This window comes from Nicotiana tabacum, chromosome 21 (genome assembly GCF_000715075.1).
Source record: "Nicotiana tabacum cultivar K326 chromosome 21, ASM71507v2, whole genome shotgun sequence".
NCBI lineage: Eukaryota > Viridiplantae > Streptophyta > Magnoliopsida > Solanales > Solanaceae > Nicotiana > Nicotiana tabacum.
In genome coordinates, this window is record NC_134100.1 from 35,556,484 (window position 1) to 35,577,799 (window position 21,316).

At 39.6% G+C, this 21,316-nt stretch overlaps 1 protein-coding gene across 3 annotated transcripts; it reads left to right on the forward strand.

Annotated features, from left to right (window-relative positions):
• The first annotated feature begins 12,249 nt into the window (after positions 1–12,249).
• LOC107832607 (ERAD-associated E3 ubiquitin-protein ligase HRD1B-like) lies at positions 12,250–21,054 on the forward strand. 3 transcript variants are annotated; one of them, XR_012704453.1, is made up of 9 exons: positions 12,250–12,523; positions 14,106–14,709; positions 15,426–15,602; positions 15,758–15,907; positions 15,995–16,185; positions 18,008–18,161; positions 19,505–19,610; positions 20,102–20,375; positions 20,668–21,054. XR_012704453.1 is itself a non-coding variant. In XM_075242132.1 (8 exons), exons 2-8 carry the CDS (start codon positions 14,177–14,179, stop codon positions 20,240–20,242), a joined length of 1,452 nt encoding a protein of 483 aa, XP_075098233.1. In that variant the 5' UTR covers positions 13,497–13,658; positions 14,106–14,176; the 3' UTR covers positions 20,243–20,593. The 3 variants fall into 3 exon arrangements, 1 of the variants encoding a protein (XP_075098233.1); XR_012704452.1 differs by lacking the exon at positions 12,250–12,523 and adding an exon at positions 13,497–13,658; XM_075242132.1 differs by lacking the exons at positions 12,250–12,523; positions 20,668–21,054 and adding an exon at positions 13,497–13,658 and having other exon boundaries at positions 20,102–20,593.
• Positions 21,055–21,316: the final 262 nt, after the last annotated feature.

Genomic DNA, 21,316 nt, shown 5'->3' on the forward strand with positions numbered 1-21,316 from the left:
TTGAGAGGTTTGATCGAGAGTTGACTTTATTGATATCGGGTTCGGATTTTGATTCTGGAAGTTGAAACAGGCCCGTTGATTCATTTATGACTTGTGATTTGAGGCTTGTGTGTAAAATTTGAGGTCAATCGGACTTGTGTGCAAAATTTAAGGCCAATTGGAGTTAGTTTGGTATGACTCGGCATTAGTTTTAGAAGTTGGAAGTTCATTAGTTCATTAGGCTTGATTGGGGTGCGATTCGTGATTTCGATATTATTTGATCTGATTTGAGGCTTCAACTAAGTTCGTATCGTATTTTAGGACCTGTTGGTATGTTTGGATGGGTTCCCGGAGGCCTCGGGTATGATTCGCATTGAGTTTTGAACTTAAGGAATTGGTGAAGCTTAAAGCTTCCGGTGTGATCACACCTGCGTGGATTTAGTCATAGGTGCGAGATCACAGAAATGGCCTTGGGGTCGCAGAAGCGGTTTTGACTGAAGCTGGGTAGATGTGCAAGTGCGAGGAAATATTTTGCACCTGCGAGCTCGCATATGCGGGTAGATGGGCGCAGAAGCAGATTTGGTCAGGAGAGGCCGGAGTCACAGAAACGGAGGTTCTCTGCAGGTACGGACGCGTAGGAGCGAAGGGAGGACCGCAGAAGCGATCCCGCAAGTGCGCATGGGGGGGGGGGGCGCAAGTGCGCTTGGTCGGGCATTAAGTGCATTCTGTAGAAGCGGACCCCTTGACCTCAGAAGCAAAAAATGGGAGCGCATGTGCGATAGTGCTGGGCATAATGTTAAAACGAAGGGTTTCATGATTTTCTCTCATTTTGGACTTGTGGAGCTCGGCTAGGGGCAATATTTGAGAGGGTTTGGGCTACAATTGAAGAGGTAAGTGAAGATTCATCACTTTTAATGATAAATATAATTTACCCATTGATTTTTACACCTTGATTATGTGTGTTTGAGGTAAATTTGGGGATTTTTGGACTATGTATTGGGTTTGAGTTAAAATTTGTGGATTTTTGGACTATGTATTGATGAGTGAGGTTTGGGGATTTGAGGGTTGGTTTATGGTTAGAATTGGATGGTTTTGGTATGCTTGGACTCGTAATTAAATGGGTGTTCAAATTTTGTGAATTTTGTCGGGTTTTGAGGTATGGGCTTGGGGTTTACTTTTTGGGTTGACTTTCTGATTTTGATTAAAGATCTTAGCTTTATTTTTTGGAATTATTTTCTATAGCTATTATTGATGGAATGAAGTTGCTTTGGCCAGATTTGAGTCGCTCAGAGGATGATTCGTGTGGATAGTGATTTTTAGAGCATTGAGTTGCGCACTTTGAGGTAAGTAGCTTTTCTAAACTTGGAATTGAGGGTATTTGCCCTGAAAAACATTTGTGACGCACATGCTAGGTGACGGGCGTGTGGGCGTGCACCGTGGTAATCACAATCCAGTTGATTCTTTTGTACTGTGTTATTACCAAGTCTTGTTCTATCCGTGAAATCCTTACTTGTTAGAGTAATTGAACTGTGATTCATGATAGAAATTATTTTTAGGCTAAGTGCTTATTCTATTGAGACCTAGTGAGGCTATTTCTGTTGTTTTGAGTAATCTGCTTTAACTGTAATTATGTACTCAGTCATGATCCTTCATTTGCATATCATATCTCAGTCTCTATTATCATTTATTGTTACATCATATGTTATTATTATTTGGGATGAGTAGTACGAGCTAATGAGCCCTTGAGACTTGAAAGATTGATGACTGAGGTGGGCCTGAGAGTCGAGTTATGAGTGTTATTGTGGATCGGGCTGCGCACCGCAGCAGGCCTTATAGGCTTTATATTAGCGCTTGGGCAGGATCCGCTCCTCGGGAGTCTGACAGACCAACAGTGAGTGTAGGCACAATGAGATATATACACGTGCTTTTGTGAGGGGCATTGATATCAGGCACTCGTATAGTGCTGAGTGAATCTGTGTGGATTGTGTGAGCATTTGGAAGACAGATTGAGTGTGAGTACTTGGGAATATCACTATGAAATCATAATTTTTACTTGCATATTTGACATGTAGGCATAGAGATGTACCATTCCTTATGCTAGCTACACTTGACATGTTTTATCAGTGTTGGTCTTTAATTGTGAACTTGAAAGCATGTCTAAATTTCTGTACCATGAACGAGCTGATTTTGGAAATTTTTCTGAGCTATTTTTTATCATTACCACTATTATACATGTGTTGTCATTATATTGGTTCTAATTGTATCCTTCTGAGCTCGTCACTACTTTCAGACCAAGGTTAGTTTTGTTACTTATTAAGTACATAGGGTCGGTTGTACTCATACTACACTCTGCACTTCGTGTGAAGATCCGGGTACATCTGGACGAGGTGATTGCTAGATCTGTGCTAGTACCTGCTCATAGACTTTGAGGTAGATGCTATGACACCCGCAAACCTTAACTCTCCTGCCTTTTATTTTCCTCAGTACTGCTCTGTTACTCAAGCAATTGTACTAGAGTTTCTGTTATGTTGATACTTAGTAGTGCTCATGTACTCGTTAACACCAGATTTTGGGGTGGTTCTAGTAGCATTTCAGTTATTTGTTTCAGATATTTATGAGACTTTTCCATTGTTGAGCTTATTAAAACATGTTTTATTCAAATGTTTAGATGTTATGTGATTGTCGGCTTGCCTAGCAAGTGTGTTAGGCTCCATCACGACATGTAGAGATTTTGAGGTCGTGATAAATTGGTATCAGAGCTCTAGGTTGCTTAGGTCTCACGAGTCATGAGCAAGTTTAGTAGAGTCTTGCGGATCGGTACAGAGATGTCTGTACTTATCTTGGAGAGGCTACTGAACTGTTAGAAAACTTCACTTTCTTGTATTTTTGTCATGCGGATTTGTTAATTCTTGAATCTAAACTTCTACTCTTCTATTCTCTCACAGATGGTGAGGATATATATGACCGGATCAGGCGGATGGCCACCAGTACCACCAACTAGGGCCGCAAGTTCGGGGCCGCGGCAGAGGCCGAGGTGCGGCTCGTTCTATAGCTAGAGCAGCACCTATGAAGCCACCAGTTGTTCCAGCTGAGGAGCAAATACAAGATGTTGTTGAGCCGGTGGGACCATCTCAGGCACCAATTGTGCCCATTGTGATCCCAGGCCTTCAAGAGGACTTAGCATAGATTTTGACGGTGTGCACTAGCCTGGCTTAGGCAGTCTTAGTTCCAACTGCACCAGCCATTTCACAGGCCGGGGGAGGTGCACAAACTCCTGCCTCCTATACTCTAGAGCAGGTAGCTCACGGACTCCAGACACCAGGGGTACTACCAGCACAGTCGATTATTGCTGCTCAAGCCCAGGTTGGCCCACCTATGAGTGATGAGGAGCAGAAGAGACGAGAGCGATTTGGGAGGCTCAAGCCTCCGGAGTTGAGTGGGAAGAGTCAGAGGATGCTCAGAAATTTATAGATAGGTGTCAGCGGATCCTTTGCACAACGGGTATCTTGTAGACTAGTGGGGTTGCATTAACTACTTTTCAGCTGACAGGGGCAGCCTATAGATAGTGGGAGGCCTATGAGTTCAGCAGGACAACCGGAGCTGCACCACTTACGTGGAATGAGTTCTTAGTTCTCTTCTTAGAGAAGTTTGTTCCACAGACTTATAGAGAGGAGTTGCGCAGGCAGTTTGAGTAGCTACGCCAGGAGGTCATGACCGTGACTCAATATGAGATGAGGTTTTTAGAGTTGGCTCATCACGCGATATGGTTGGTTCCCACTGAGATGGAGAAGATTAGGAGGTTCATTGATGGCCTCAACTATGGATTACACATCATTATGGATCGAGAGGTTGTGACAGGTGCGAGGTTTGACGAGGTGGTCGATATTGCTAGACGCTTAGAGCTAGTACGGAGGTAGAAGGGTGAGGAGTGAGAGGCCAAGAGGCCTCATAGTTCATGTGGATTCAGCAGTGCCTTATCTGGAGGCCAGTCCCATTACAGTAGAGGTCTTTCTTCTAGACCCGTTCAGGCAACTCGCCATGTTCCTCGTGGTTCTTCAGTTAGCCACAGTTCCTATAGTGCACGCCCAACTCAGTCATCATTTAGTGCATTTCTAGCATAGAGTTCTTACCATGCTTCATCTGCACAGGGTTCCTCGAGCAGTTATTCATACTATCAGAGGCAGCAGCTCTGCCAGAAGAGAGGTTCTTTTGAGTACAGAGACTTGAGTCATCTCAAGAAGGATTTTCCCAGACTATTGGGTAGGGTTCCATAGCAGAGTTCTCAGCCTATGATTCCAACACTAGTAGATACACTGCCCGCTCAGCCAGCTCGGGGTGAGACTCAGGCAGTTCGAGGTTGCCCTAGAGAGGGAGGTCGATCAGGTGGTGGTCAGGCTCGATGTTATGCTTTTCCCGCCAGACCAAAGGTAATTGCTTCAGACGCAGTGATCACAGGTATTGTTTCAGTGTGCCACTAGGATACTTCCATATTATTTGACCCTAGTTCCACTTATTCATATGTATCATCGTACTTTGCTCGCTATTTGGATATGCCCCGTGATTCCTTAGTTATGCCTGATCATGTATCTACACCAGTGGGTGATTCTATTACTGTGGATCATGTGTATCGGTCATGTGTGATGACTATTGGGGGATTGGAGACGAGAGTTGATATTTTACTACTTAGTATGGTTGATTTTGATGTGATTTTAGACATGGATTGGTTGTCATCATGTCACGTTATTCTAGATTGTCACGCAAAGACAGTGACATTGGCAATACCGGGATTGCCTAGGGTTGAGTGGAGAGGTTTCCTGGACTATGTTCCCAGTAGAGTGATTTCATATTTGAAGGCCCAACGAATGGTTGGGAAGGGATGTCCGGCATATTTGACCTTTGTGAGGGATGTTAGCACTGATGCTCCTACCACTGAGTGAGTTCCGGTAGTGAGAGACTTTCCAGATGTGTTTCCTACGGACCTGTCGGGCATGCCACCTGACAAGGACATCGATTTTAGTATTGATCTGGTGTCGGGCACTCAGCCCATCTCTATCCCACCATATCGTATGGCACTAGTAGAGTTGAAAGAATTGAAAGAACAACTTCGGGAGCTACTTGATAAGGGATTCATCAGGCCTAGTGTATCACCTTGGGGTGCACCGGTTCTATTTTTGAAGAAGAAGGATGGTACTATGCAGATGTGCATTATTTACAACCAGTTGAGCAAAGTTACAATTAAGAACAAGTACCTACTACCGTGCATTGATGACTTACCTGACCAGCTTCAGAGTGCTAGAGTGTTCTCTAAGATTTATTTGAGGTCTGGGTATCACCAATTGAAGATTCGGAATTCGAATATTCTGAAGACGGCATTCAGGACCCACTATGGTCACTACGAGGTTCTTGTGGTGTCTTTTGGCTTGACCAATGCCCCAACAACATTCATGCATTTGATGAACAGTGTATTCCAACCATTTCTTGATTTTTTAGTCATAGTATTCATTGATGATATACTGGTGTACTCACGCAGCCAGGAGGATCATGAGCAGCATCTGGGGATTATATTCCAGACGTCGATAGAGAAGAAGCTACATGCTAAATTCTCCAAATGTGAGTTTTGGCTTGATTCTGTGGTATTCTTGGGGCACGTGCTGTCTAGTGAGGGGATCAATGTAGATCCGAAGAAGATTGAGGCAGTCCAGAGTTGACCCAGATCATCTTCAACTACTGAGATTCAGAGTTTTCTTAGCTTGGACGAATATTATCGCCGCTTCGTGAAGGGTTTCTCGTCCATTGCTTTATCTTTGACTAGATTGACCCAGAAGGGTGCCCAATTCAGGTGGTCTGATGAGTGTGAGGAGAGCTTTCAGAAGCTCAAGACTGCCTTGACCACGACTCCAGTTCTAGTTCTGCCTTCAGTATCGGGTTTATATACGGTTTATTGTGATGCTTCTTGGATTGGTATTGGGTGTGTCTTGATACATGAGGTTAGGGTGATTGCGTATGCTCTACGCCAGTTGAAACCCCATGAGAAGAAATACCTCATTCATTATTTAGAGCTGGCAGTCATTGTTCACGCATTGAAGATTTGGAGGCATTATCTCTACAATGTGTCTTGTGAGGTATTTACAGATCATCAGAGTCTACATCACTTGTTTAAGTAGAAGGATCTAAATTTGAGGCAGCGGAGGTGGTTAGAGCTGTTAAAAGACTATGATATCACCATTTTGTATCATCCCGGGAAGGCCAACATGGTGGCCGATGTCTTGAGTAGAAAGGTTGTGAGTATGGATAGCTTTGCATATATTCCAGTTGGTGAGAGACCGCTAGTATTAGATGTTCAGGAATTGGCTAATCAGTTTGTGAGGTTAGATGTTTCGGAGCCCAGCATGGTTCTTGCTTGCGTGGTTTCTTGGTCTTCTTTGTATGAGCGTATCAGAGAGCGTTAGCATGACGACCCCCATTTGCTTGTCCTTAAGGACATGGTGCAGCATGGTGATGCTAAGAAGGTTTCTATTGGTGATGATGGGGGTGTTGTGGATGCAGGGTCGGATTTGTGTACCCAATGTGGATGGGTTGTGTGAGTTGATTCTTGAGGAGGCCCACAGTTCGCGGTATTCCATTCATCCGAGTGCCGCCAAGATGTATCAGGACTTGAGGCAACACTATTGTTGGAGAAGAATGAAGAAAGATATAGTAGAGTATGTGGTTGAGTGCTTAAACTGTCAGCAGGTGAAGTACGAGCATTAGAGGCGGGGCTGTTTGCTTTAGAGACTTGAGATCCCCGAGTGGAAATGGGAGCGTGTTACCATGGACTTCGTTGTGGGGCTCTCACGGACTTTGAAGAAATTTGATGCAATTTGGGTGATTGTGGACTGGTTGACTAAGTCCGCACATTTCATTCCAGTTATGACTACCTATTCTCCATAGCGGCTGGCTCAAATCTATATCCACGATATTGTTCATCTTCATGGTGTGCCGGTGTCCATTATTTCTGTATCGAGGCACGCAGTTCACATCATAGTTTTGGAGAGCAGTGCAGTGAGAGTTGGGCACACGGGTTGAGTTGAGTACAACATTCCACACCCAGATAGACGGACAATCCGAGTGCACCATTTAGATCTTGGAGGATATGCTACGCACTGTGTTATGGATTTCGAGGGTTCTTGGGATCAGTTTCTGCCGCTTGCAGAGTTTTCCTACAACAACAACTACCAATTGAGTATTCATGTGGCTCCTTATGAGGCCTTATATGGGAGGCGGTGTCAATCTCTAATTGGTTGCTTTGACTCGGGAGAGGCTAGGTTGTTGGGCACTGATCTGGTTCGGGATGCCTTGGAGAAGGTCAAGTTGATTTAGGATCGGCTTCACACAGCACAGTCTAGACAGAAGAGTTACACTGATTGGAAGGTTCGTGATGTTGCATACATAGTGGGAGCGAAGGTATTTCTCAGAGTTTCGCCCATGAAGGGTGTGATGAGGTTTGGGAATAAGAAATTTGAGCCCTCGGTATATTAGCCCTTTTGAGGTGCTTGAGAGGATTGGAGAGGTGGCCTACAAGCTTGCATTACCGCCTAGTCTATAGATGTTCACCCAGTGTTTCATGTTTCTATGCCCCATAAGTATTATGATGACCTGTCTCATGTTTTGGATTTTAGCACGGTTCAGTTGGATGGGGATTTGACTTATGATGTGAAGCCAGTGGCCATTTTGGATCAACGGGTTTGAAATTTGAGATCAAAGAATATAGCTTTAGTTAAAGTTCAGTGGAGAGACCAGTCAGTCGAGGAGGATACTTAGGAGACCGAGTGGGATATGCGGAGCAGATATCCACACCTATTTGAGACTCCAAGTATGATTCTAGACCCGTTCGAGGATGAACGTTTGTTTAAAAGGGGGACAATGTGACGACCCAGCCGGTCATTTTATGTATTGTAGCCCCGTTTCCCTGTTTATGACTTATTCTATGTTCATTTGTGGTTATGTGACTTGCCGGGGTGGTTGGTTGGTTCCGGGGATATTTCAAAGTGGATTGGGACACTTAGTCCTAAGGTTGTAAGCTTAAGTTGGAAGAATTGACCCGAGTTTGACTTTTGTGTAAATGACTCCGGAAAAGAGTTTTGATGGTTCTGACAGCTTCATATGGTGAGTTTAGACTTAGGCGTATGTGCGAATTTAGATTTAGAGCTCCGTAGGTTGATTTGGTGCATTTTGGCAAAAATTGGAAAGTTGAAGGTTTGGAAGGTTGAGAGGTTTGGCCGAGAGTTGACTTTGTTGATATCGGGTTCGAATATCAGTTTCGAGAGTTGGAATAGGCCCATTGTATCATTTATGACTTGCATGAAAATTTGAGTTCAATCGGAGTTGGTTTGGTATGACTCGATATTAGTTTTAGAAGTTGGAAGTTCATTAGTTCATTAGGCTTGAATTGGAGTGCGATTCGTAATTTTGATATTGTTTGATGTAATTTGAGGCTTTAACTAAGTTCGTATCGTGTTTTAGGAACTGTTGGTATGTTTGGATGGGTCCCGGGGGCCTCAGGTATGATTCAGATTGAAATCAGATTGAGTTTTGGACTTAAGGAATTGCTGAAGCTTAAGGCTTCTGGTGTGATCTCACCTGCGTGGATTTGGCCACAGGTGCGAGACCGCAGAAGAGGCCCTGGGGTCGCAGAAGCGTTTTGGCAGAAGCTTGGTAGATGCACAGGTGCGAGAAAATATTCCACACGCGTGAGCTCACATGTGCGGGCAGATGGGCGCATAAGTGGATTTGGTCAGGAGAGGCCGGAGTCACAGAAGCGGAGAAAGTGGAGGTTCTCCACAGGTGCGGACGCGCAGGAGCGAAGGCAGGATAGTAGAAGCGGTCATGCAGGTGCACATGAGGGGTCGCAGGTGCGCTTGGTCAGGCATTAAGTGAGTTCCACAGAAGCGGACCCCTTGACCGCAGAAGCGGAAAATGGGGGCGCATGTGTGATAGTGCTGGGTAGAATGTTAAAAGGAAGGGTTTCATAATTTTCTCTAATTTTGGACTTGTGGAGCTCGTCTAGAGGCAATTTTTGAGAGGGTTTTGGCTACAATTAAAGAGGTAAGTGAAGATTCATCACTTTTATTGATTAAATATTGTTCACTCATTGATTCTTACACCTAGATTATGTGTGCTTGAGGTAAAATTTGAGAATTTTTGGACTATGTATTAGAGAGTGAGATTTGGGGATTTGAAGGGCGATTTGTGGTTGGAATTGGATGATTTTTGTACGGTTGGACTCGTAACTGAATGGGTGTTCGGATTTTGTGAATTTGTCGGGTTCCGAGGTATGGGCGCAGGTTTGACTTTTGAGTTGACTTTTCGATTTTGATTAAAGACCTTAGCTTTATCTTTTGAAATTATTTCCTATAGCTATTATTGATGGAATTAAGTTGTTTGGCTAGATTCGAGTCGTCCGGAGGTTGATTCGCGTGGGTAGGATTTTTTGTAGCATTGAATTGCATACTTTGAGGTAAGTAGCATTTCTAAACTTGGAATTGAGGGTATTTATCCCTGAAAAATGTGTTATTTGTGTTGTGTTGGAGTGACGCACATGCTAGGTGACGGGCGTGTGAGCGTGCACCGTGGTAATCATGATCCAGTTGATTCTTTTGTACTGTGTTGTTATCAAGTCTTGTTCTATCCGTGAAATCCTTACTTGTTAGAGTAATTGAATTGTGATTCATGATAGAAATCATTTTTAGGCTATGTGCTTATTCTATTGAGACCTAGTGAGGTTAATTCTGTTATTTTGAGTTATCTGCTTTAAGTGCAATTATGTACTCAGTCATGATCCTTCATTTGCATATCATATCTCAGTCTCTGTTATCATTTATTGTTACATCACATGTTATTATTATTTGGGCTGAGTAGTACGAGATTGTGATCACTTGAGACTTGATAGATTGATGAATAAGGTGGGATTGAGAGCTAAGTTGTGACTGTTATTGTGGATCGGGCTGCACGCTGAAGCAGGACATATCGACTTTATGATTATTTTGTGGATCGGGTTGCACGTCGCAACAGGCCTTATAGGCTTTATATTAGCGCTTGGGCAGGATCCGCCCCTATGGAGTCTGACATACCAGTTTTGAGCGCAGGCACAATGATATATATGCACGTGCTTTGGTGAGGGGCATTGATGCCAAGCACCCGTACAGTGCTGGGTGATTGTGTGTGGATTGTGTGAGCATTTGGCAGACAGACTGAGTACTCCGAGAGTGTGAGTACCTGGGAATATCACTGTGAAATCATACATTTGACATGTAGGCATAGAGATAGACCGTTCCTCATGTTAGCTATACTTGGCATGTTCTTATCAGTGTTGGTCTTTAATTATGAACTTGAAAGCATGTTTAAATTTCTATACTATGAACAAGTTGATTTTGGAAATTTCTTTGAGTTATTTATTGTCATTGTCACTATTCTACATGTGTTGTCATTATATTGGTTCTGACTGTATCATTCTGTAGCTCGTCACTACTTTCAGTCCAAGGTTAGTTCTATTACTTATTGAGTACATGTGGTCGGTTGTACTCATACTACACTTTGTACTTCCTGTGTAGATCTAGGTATATCTGGACAAGGTGATTGCTAGATCCGTGCTAGTACCTACTCGGAGACTTTGAGGTAGCTGTTATGCCGCTCGCAAACCTTGACTTTCCTTTCTTTTATTTTCTTCAGTATTATTCTATTACTCAGACAATTGTACTAGAGTTTTGGTTATGCTGATACTTAGTAGTGCTCATGTACTCGCTGACACCAGATTTTGGGGTGGTTGTAGTAGCATTTCAGTTATTTGTTTCACATATTTATGGACAAGAGGGGGTTGCTCTACTGGTGAGCACCCTCCACTTCTAACCAAGAGGTTGTGAGTTCGAGTCACCCCAAGAGCAAGGTGAGGAGTTCTTAGAGGGAGGGAGCTAAGGGTCTATCGGAAATAGCCTCTCTACCCCAGGGTAGGGGTAAGGTCTGCGTACACATTACCCTTCCAGACTCCACTAGTGGGATTATACTGGGTTGTTGTTGTTTCATATATTTATGAGATTTTTTCATTGTTGAGTTTATTAAAACGTGTTTTATTCAAATATTTAGTTGTTATGCGATTGTCGGCTTGCCTAGCAAGTGTGTTAGGCGTCATCACGACATGTTGGGATTTTGGATCGCGACACAAAGTAAGTACGCATTTTATCGCGTTCTAACTTTTATTAGCGACTCTTACATGACATTTTAAGAAAAATATCGAAAATTAACTGAATCGTACCGATACCGAAAAGATGATTAGGACGGTTTTGAAAAGTTTAATTTTGGTTATACAAAATAGAATAACCGAAAAATTGGTAAGGTACATATTTTATACAAAATAATCGGCTGAACCGAACCATTGACACCTCTAATTACGGGTACCTCCCTTATTTTAAAATTTTTGTAACAATTCTTTTAAGATATTTATTTTAAATTCTTAAAGAGTGTGATATGACTAATTTATCCATTGTAATATAATCTTTTGTTTAATTAATTTTGCAAACACTTTTGTCTAATAAAAGATTTTATTTGAAAAAGACTAAATCAATACACACTATAAAAGCAACTCCAAGCACCAGATCATACACATACCACAAGAAAGTAATAGTGGATGTCATGATGATTGAAATAAGTATAAGATTGTTTTTGTTGATTTCCTTTCGAATAATGTTAAGGGAAAAAAATTGTTTCATTGGATGAAAAGAACAAATTAAAGGGAAAAACTGGCTTGGGGAAACAAATGGTCTCCGGAAATATAAAGATAAATATATGAGAGTGGAAATAGATAGTCTCCATAACGGTAACCGACAATGGTGATTAATCTCGACAGCGCGCCGGAATAATAAGATCATCAATGGTGAGAACTAAGAAGAATAAGGAATTTTTTTTTATAGAAAAAGAAATATTTGCAGAACTAATTAATGAAAATAGTGTATTAGAAAGGACAAATCAATCATATCACACTCTTTAAGGGTTAAAAATAAATGTATTAAGAAAATTATTATAAAATAATTAAAACGGAAACAAAACTGTCATCTTTTTTATCCCTTTACTATCAGAAATTAGTTATCCATTATACTTTCCTCTACTATACTTTCCTATTGTTACCTATTTTAATATTTTTGCCCCTATAACTAACAGACCCTTTTAGTATGACACGTGGCACGATATGAAACAACCTAACCATCTACCCATTTATCCCACCCAATCAGTCTGACCCGATAGCCCAATTCAGCAACACCAAGAGAGGTTCAACAACGTCAATCGCCTCCCTCTTCTTTGATTCCGCCGATGCCTTCAACTGCCCCCAAATTCTATTTAAACAAATTTTAGCAAAGAAAGGCAATGTATTGTATAGAGGAAAGAATTTGAGATTGAAGCTTAAACCTCCAACGGCCCGCATGAGTATTTTTTTTATTTCTTTTTTTGGTAGCAAATATAAAAGCATAATCAGTACAAACAGACTACCAGACTTCATTAGACTCGAGAGAGTGAGGTAAAACAAAATTTTTCACCACCACATCCCGCCCTCCTCCCTGAGAAGATTCCTTTGTAATTGTATGGTTTTCCATGATTGTGTTTTTTTTCTTTTTCTATCTTTCTTCCCCAAGATAGAATTTTGGCTCAATATTTTTGTGAATTCTCTATTTTTCATGGAAGGTACTGGTAAACCATGACTTATGAAAATTGTGTGGTTACACATTTGTCATGTTTGTACACGAGGGGAGAGAAGGCCACGACGAGGTGGTGGCAATGAAAAAAAAAGTATAACCGGGAAAGAGCAATTAGAACGGAAAGGTTTATAATAGCTTAGAAAATAAATAACTAGGAGATCACATTGATTGAAATAGATTTAGGATATAATTGGTTATTGCTCTATATCTTAGGATCTAAAAATAATTTATGAATGGCTGAACTCTAATTTGCAGCTTGTGGTGAAATATGTTAAAATAAAATTTGGGGGCAGTTGGATGCCCCAGTGGAATCAGAGAAGAGGGAGGCGACTGCATTATTGGACCTCTCTTGGTGTTGCTGAATTGGGGCTATCGGGTCGGGCCGATTGGGTGGGGTAAATGGGTAGATGGTTAGGTTATTTCAGATCGTGCCATGGGTCTTACTAAAAGAGTCCGTTAGTTGTAGGGATAAAAATATTAAAATGGGTAACAACATGGGTGGATAGTGAAGGAAAATATAAATTAGGTTACTCATAACTAATTTCTGATCGTAAAGGGACAGATCTGGTCCTTTTCCGTAATTAAAATAAGGGATGACCTGTAATATTGTAAATTATAAGGGATGAAATTTGAGATTAGTTTATCCAATTTGGTTAGAATAAAATTGTAATTGCGATTTTTTTTTTACAAACTAAAGTAATTTTTTTGCACATACGTGGCAAAGAACAATTGGGTAGTTCTTACACAATGACGCACATAGCACATAAAACTCCTTGCTCCTCCTCCCACTCCCCTGCTATGGTTATCAAAAGTTGAATAGCACATAAAACTCGTTGCTCCTTCTCCCACTCCCCTGCTATGGCTATCAAAAGTTGAAATCGCTAACCAATCATATTTATCTCATAAATACCAATAGAAACAATTTACAATCTCTAGGAAGATAAGGCAACTTAACAGGTAAATTCTACTTGACATAAACACGAGGATTTATTTTATAGATTAATTCATCATCTTTACCTTTCTTCTAAAACTCTGTAATAGTAATCTATTATTTTCAAGTTATTTCGGAGTTCTCACATGTGTTCCTAAGTTGTGTATTTATTTCTCATTAGGTCCTAAATTACGAGGGGGTCGATTTAGAAAACTTTACATTTGAACTTAAATATGGTAAACCTCATTAAACGATATCAACTTTATTCAGGTTCTGGTTATAGAAAACGAAGATCACCAGTAATAATTATCAGACTGATAAGTTTTGCGCGTGTATATATGTTGAAGGCTATCTATTGACATTTATGCTTGTTTTCCCACAATATATAGGTCTGACATTTGAGATAAAGAAAGTAATAAGATTGTATCCATCTTGAAAGCTTGTTAATTGACAGAATAGTATTTGTGTGACAGGACAACAACAATTACGCCTTAGTCCCAAATAAAGTTGGGGTCGGCTGTTTGTGTGACAGGGTTAAGAAAAAATGATGAGACTACAAACTTATGCGGGGCTTAGTGTAATGGCTACACTAGCTGTCATTTATCATCCCTTTAGCAGTAGAGGCCAGTTTTACCCAGCAATGGTTTATTTATCGACATCTAAGATCAGTCTGGTGCTTCTCCTCAACATGGGTCTGGCCATTATGTGCATTTTATGGCAGCTAACCAAGAAAGTTTTCCTTGGTACTCTTCGGGAGGCAGAGGTGGAGAGGCTAAATGAACAATCATGGCGGGAACTCATGGAAATACTTTTTGCAATTACTATTTTCCGCCAAGACTTCTCTGTGATTTTTCTTGCCATGGTTACCGGACTATTGTTTATCAAGTCTTTGCATTGGTTGGCTCAGAAACGGGTTGAGTATATTGAAACAACTCCAGCGGTTACTAAGTTGTCCCACATTCGAATAGTCTCTTTCATGGGCTTCCTCCTCCTCATTGATAGTATCTTTTTGTACAACTACATGAACCATTTGATACAGACAAGACAGGCTTCTGTTTCTCTCTTCTTTGCATTTGAGTAAGTCATGTTGTTCTAATTTATTTCTAGTCTTTTTTTCCATCTGAATTTGTGCTATGATTCTTAAAGTTCTACTGCTAGTCTAGTCGTGCTTTTGGACACATTTAGATACATGCCAGGGGACAGTGTAGAGCTTCATTAGACTGGATACCATTAGATCGAGTTATACAAGCACGTTTCATGCCTTTGCCTTAAATAAACACTTAGTTGGGCTGGGGGCATGGGGATATATGACACTTTTTCAAAGATAATTTGATTTGTACTGGGTTTGGTAAAGGGAGGGTGTTGGATCTTTGCACCTGCAAATGCTGTTTATCTTTTTGATGCAGTTCTTTCGTTGTTTATATTCAAACTAGACATAGAAGCTTTGAAATTCACCATTAAAGCAGGTATCATTTCAGACCTGAATGTTAATCATTAATGCTAGTCAATTGTCATTCCTGGCTCATTCATCATAGCTTTTGTGCATATTTTACCTTTTATGGTGACAATAGAAGATCCATCACGAGGACCTTTCACGGGTGTGCTTACTTCAAAATGGTTTTTCCACCTGATGTATGCTGGAATCACGTTAGTAACTCTGGCCACCAAGTGCAGTTTGACCATATAGCTGCTATCGTTTTACCAAGTACAGTTTGATCATATTAATTATCTGTATCCCATATCCAGCTCCTAAGTGAAGTTTAACCTTTTACCTTTTTGTCATTATCTCTCAGGTACATGATACTCACTACAACAACTGTTGCAACATTTGTGAAATATACATTCCATGTATGTGACATGCTTATGGAAGGACAATGGGAGAGGAAGGCCGTATATACTTTCTACTTGGAGCTTATTCGGGACTTGCTCCACTTGACCATGTACATGTGCTTCTTCCTCATGATTTTCATGTAAGTCAAATTTTATTTTATTTTCTTCTGCTCCCCCTCCTCCTTTCTTCCTCCTGTTTGATTGATTAGTCTAAGGAGAGTGTCCAAAATAGAGAAAAAGGTCATTTTCTTCCTGTTGTCTTCGTTTATTTTTATTTATTTTCCTGAACTTTCAGCAATTATGGTGTGCCTCTGCACTTGATTCGGGAACTTTATGAGACATTCCGCAACTTCAAGAGTCGAGTTGCTGATTACATACGCTATCGAAAAATCACTTCAAATATGAATGATCGTTTTCCAGATGCTACACCGGAAGAGCTCAATGGGTAAGTTGCTCACTTATTGGAGCCTTGGTTCATATGGTTTCTTCATCACTTTCTTCATCATTATGGTTACATTTAATGCTCTTGCAGAGGTGATACCATCTGTATCATTTGTCGTGAGGAGATGACCACTGCCAAGAAACTTGTTTGTGGACATCTCTTTCATGTTAATTGCCTCCGGTCATGGCTAGAACGTCAGCACACATGTCCTACATGCAGAGCCCTTGTTGTACCACCTGAAAATGGGACTGATGTTGCAGGATCTCGATATGCTCAGCAAGGTATCACCTATAATTTGCCATTCTTTATATTGTGTATCAACTGTAATAAGTAAGTTTGAATGACGCCTGGAAATTGATGCTTAGTTTTCTAAAATGTTGCTCAACATGGCTTTTTGCTATAGTAGAATCGAGTTTAAATTACCCATTTCCTTGTAACTAGTTTCTGGGCACTTTTATCAATGAATACAAACTTTTTGAGAACCAAATAAAAATTGCGTGTGAGTTACAAAATAAAATTTAAGGAAAAAATTTAATTTCCCAAAGATGATGAATGTTAATTCTGTATAACTAATTCAGGAAGTAACCGTAACTTTCAGAAGTCCTCAGATTGGCGCTTTTGTATATTTAGCTGCTAATAAGTTTCAAAGAGAACTATCAATCTACGGTGGCAACCCCAACAACCCCCATTGCTGAAACTGGACTAAACCATGCATTCTTAAGATGTGGCTGCATTCTACCTAGTGAATCGCGTGATATGGATTTCAGGTTTCAACTGGCTGAAACTTTTTAGAGGCTCTTGAGCATGATTATATTCTTATGGCTATTGAGATTTGACACCGATAATTAGTTTCTTGCAAAAGAAATAACTGAAAGGAAGCGAAGAGGCATGTCTGCCAGCTGACTAAAATGAGAAAATAAGAAGAAAATTATGGGGGTCCATGCAACACATAGAACAAACTAAGTAAAAATAGAAGATACAACAACTGAAAGAAAAAAGATCAGTCTAGACATCTCTGAATCTCCAAAAACTCAAAATAATACAGGAAAAATAAGAAGCCTCGATACAATATGCTCAGAGGATATAAAACTGTCATCTTTCATATGTAATGCACTAGCAATTTAGCAGGCATAAAAAGATAAAATTGAAACATGACAGAGGATCTACAATGTCTTGTAGTCTTAGTACCAAGGAAACCTTTCTCTAGGCTAAAAGGCAAGCAACGGTAATGATCACAACATTAAGTAAGGCATAGAGAAGTATGTTGAAAAATATTACTGAAACATGAGCTTTTAGAAGAGCCGAAGGTATAACCCGAACAAATTAATAGCCAAAATGGGTCACCTGAAAGTTCAAAGGTTGGGGAAATTTACCAATCATTATTATTTACTCCTACGAAATACTTTTTAACGTATTTGTATACTAATTTTGAAGGACTAACGCACTGAAGGGTAACGGTTGACTCTTTTGTTCTTAGTAGTTGGTTGTTTCACTCTTGAGCTTTAATACACCTTCAAAGGTCTTATTAATATAGATGGCCTTATTAAAAGTTGGCCAGCTGAATAGGTTCACGTTTTTGGTCATCTGAACGGCCTACGTTTTGCATACTTCCTATTTTAGTTTATTTTTTGTTATCTTTATTGAACTTTTTCTTTTTTATTTTTAATTATTTTTGTTAAATGTGTATTTACATTTTTTGTCAAAATATTTTTGAAACAATACTTACTTCAAGGGCAAAAATATCTTTCAATATCTAAAGGTTTTTTTTAGTCTTTTGACTTTTCACTTTGGGGCTTCATACTTATAATGTAGTATGATAAGCTGTTTTGAGCATTAAACTTCAGCTGAAATTTGTTGATTATAAGTGAAGATAACGTGATTGTAGTGGAATAAATTGTTTTATATTTTAAAAGGAATAGTTCTTTTGATGCACACTAAATAATTGTGTCCCTACTTGTTAATTGTCATCTGTTATTTCTTTTCTTAAAAGATGTCGTGCTTATAGAAACTCATCTATAGCTATTGGAAACTTGGGTATTTCTTTGTACAAAGTGATGAATGTTCTGGTATCTATTCACTAAACACTCCGGTAATCTCTAATAGGCCCAGGAACAAGTTTTACATCTCAAGGTTCGCAAGCAGATCCCAGGACAAACAGCCATGTTAGCCAGCACCAGGCTAGACTCCAAGCTGCAGCTGCTGCTGCTGCAATTTATGAGAAGTCCATTGTTTATCCTTCTGCACAGATGCTACCCTGGTATTAATTATCTCTTCTACGTCAACATTGTATTGCTCATTTTCTTTGCATATTTATGAGACCTTTCCCTCAGGAGTGCATGTAAATGGTGAAACCTACCTGACTATCTTCCTTGATAAGCATAGTTAAATTGACACTTCTCCATGTTTTCAATGGAACATGGTCTCCTTTCTATTTCTAACAAATCAAAGTAATTTTTTCCAATCGGTAATCTCGTTTTGCTCCACTTGTTTTCTTGATTAACATTAACGAATAACACTCTCTGCAAATTCAAAAGTATGCGGTCCATTTGAAATGAAGGGAGAAGGGAATCATGAGTTGTCATTTAACGTATGTCATTCGCATCCCTTTGAAGATATTCACATAAGCACTTGTCATGTTGTGGGTCTGCTTTATATTGAATGCGTTCCATTGGAGATTTGGCTTGTCATGGAACCCTTAACTTTATAGCAGGTGAATGCTAATTAAGTTGTCCATAACTCGCATGAGAAATGACTTCCAATATGTATTTCCTTGATCATGTGGTGTGAACTGGTGGTAGATGCAGAGTGGTGGTTACCACTTCTAGTTTTTGATAGTGTACCATCCCGCCCCTTTTTCTCTCTCTTTTTTTGGCAGCTGACGAGGGGTTGGTTGATCACGCCCAACTATGCCTTATAAAAAGGACTAAGCGGTCGTTGCAAATATAATCCGGTTTACAAGTCCGAAGTCGAATCCCACAAAGAACTAAGGCTTAGCTACAGTTGTTCAACATCGCTAAGAAACACAAGTCCAAACAATTTCCTAATTATAAAGATTATAATATTTATTTTTATCTAATTAACTAACAAATACTAGAAAGCAGTAAAACTATCAATTAACAAGGATAAGGATTGGAGACAAGGCGACGCAAGCTCTAACGCGAGCTTTACCCTTCGCGTCGCCTGCTGCTTTCTGCTTCACTTTGAATTTTGATTCTTTCTGCCAAACTTTCCCATTCACGTTTTCTCTTTTTTCAATTTGTTCTTTTGTCTTCTTTTGCTTCTTTTAATTTATATTTGTTTTCTTTTGTCTCCAATTGCATGGACATAATCATGAGCCATTCTTGTAGTGCATAAAATACACATAAAATCTCTACTTTCCTCCCAATTTCGTGTTCAACGTACCTACAAATAAAATAAACTCAATTAAGCACAAATATAGTATAGTTTAGCATTAAAGCACTTAAAATGTAAAGTAAGTAATGCACTAAAAATATATAATTATAGCCACACATCAGTAGTTCTCTTTTTTTATTTCCTAGTAAATTTCTTAGTTCTTATAAACATAGTGCAAGACCTCTAATTAATGTTCTCAATACTCAGCTATCTTGGTGCTAACATGCCTTTTGGAGATAGTTCTTGGAACAACCTTAGTACTTCAGATACTCAACTCGAGGCCCATAGGATATTCTTACAGCAGCAGATTGAGGTAAGGAAGTTTTTCTGGTTGATTGGTTTCTCTCTTTTATGTTTGTAATATCGTGCTCCTATTACTCTGATGGATTGCTAATTTCTATATGCACTAATCATTTTTGAGATAATTTCTAGGTGTAGTTCAATATTCTGTTTGTCTTACCGTATTTTGAACTTCTTGAAATTTATTATCTGTGGAATGATGTATAGCCTTGTTGAGATAAGCGTGGACCATAGAGCGCTGGAAATTGATGAATAGCCTTGAAATTGATGTATAGCCTTGTTGATCAAAAAAGAAATTTGATGTATAGCCTTCTTGATCAGAAATGAAATTGATGTATAGCTTCAGCCTGTATAAGGTCACATTGTAGCGGATTAGAGTCTCATTTTTTAAGATTGTTTCTTCTTAGCCTTTCTTTTTCTGGTAAACTTTTTTCTTATTTGATCTTTCACAGAAAGCCTTGTTATTATATCATATATGTAAGGAAACTTCATTTGTGAATCCAGGTTCTGCGAAGCCAGCTCATGCTTCTACGGAGTTCAAAGACACAGAAAGCAGCTGCTGCTGTAGGAGCTTCAGATGTCAAGGGAAAAGCAATTTCGTTTGAGAGTTCTCAAAAAGGACAGGCTGAAGGTGCAGATACTTAAGGCTTGATCATCTGTATATAAAGTGCAAGTTGAATTGTGGACATTCAGTTAGAATGGCAGCTGAACAATGCTATTTGTTAGAGGATCTGTCAGTTGTGTTTTCTCTAGCGATCTGGAAATAGTTATATTGCTGGTAAGAGAGATGATTTCTGTCTTGTGATGTATTTGGTTCTCGAGGATCTCCTCTTGCATCCCTGTAGAGTCTCCACTTCACTTATCATTTAACTGAATTTGGTCCATTAGCAAACTAGGTAAACAGGTGTCAGGAATGTTTATATTTTAGCACAAGATCAGGAAAGCTGAAATTATCAGTATCAAATGCGCATTAATAATATTTGTTCATCCTTAAACTCATAACATACAGCAAACTTCCATTGTGCTATCTTTATCATAAATGCCAACTTCAAACCAAAACTGTCTTGCAGGTCAGACAGGTTCTTGAATTGGCCTCCTTATTTCAGCACCAGGAATAGGTGTTATATGTACAGGGCATTGGCTTGTTGTGAGGAAATAATGATTGTTTACTGGTGGAAATAGTGGTGTATTTTCTCATAGAGATGCAGTAAGTATGATATTTGGTCAGTGATATGCAAGGGAAATTGGCACAAACTCATTTTTTGAGAAAGCAAATGGTTCTCTCTCATTTGTTCTGCAGATTCAGAGATCTTATTTGTCAGAATAATGTATAAGTTGGTGATTCCTCTAGCTTGTTCCCAACTCGCTTTTATTGCAGTCAACTTGTTGAATGTAGTTCTATATAGTTTAATGGATATTTTCTATGCAATAATAATTCTGGTCCCATTGCTTCCCAACATGTTCCCTGTAGACGCAGTTACTATATATATATTCCACTAATTCTTTTTTTTTTAATATATATAATAAAATGCCTTCGTTTTCCTCTTATAGAAAATGACAGTTTTGTACAAGTGACTATTGATTAAAATTTTCAGTTGGATTTAAACTTACTGTGTCACTCGAACACAACTCATTGGTATTGGGAAAATAGGATATGTAGGAGTTAAAAAACAAGGCTTGAAGTGTTTGGCTGCAAGGGCTAATTCAAACTTATATCAC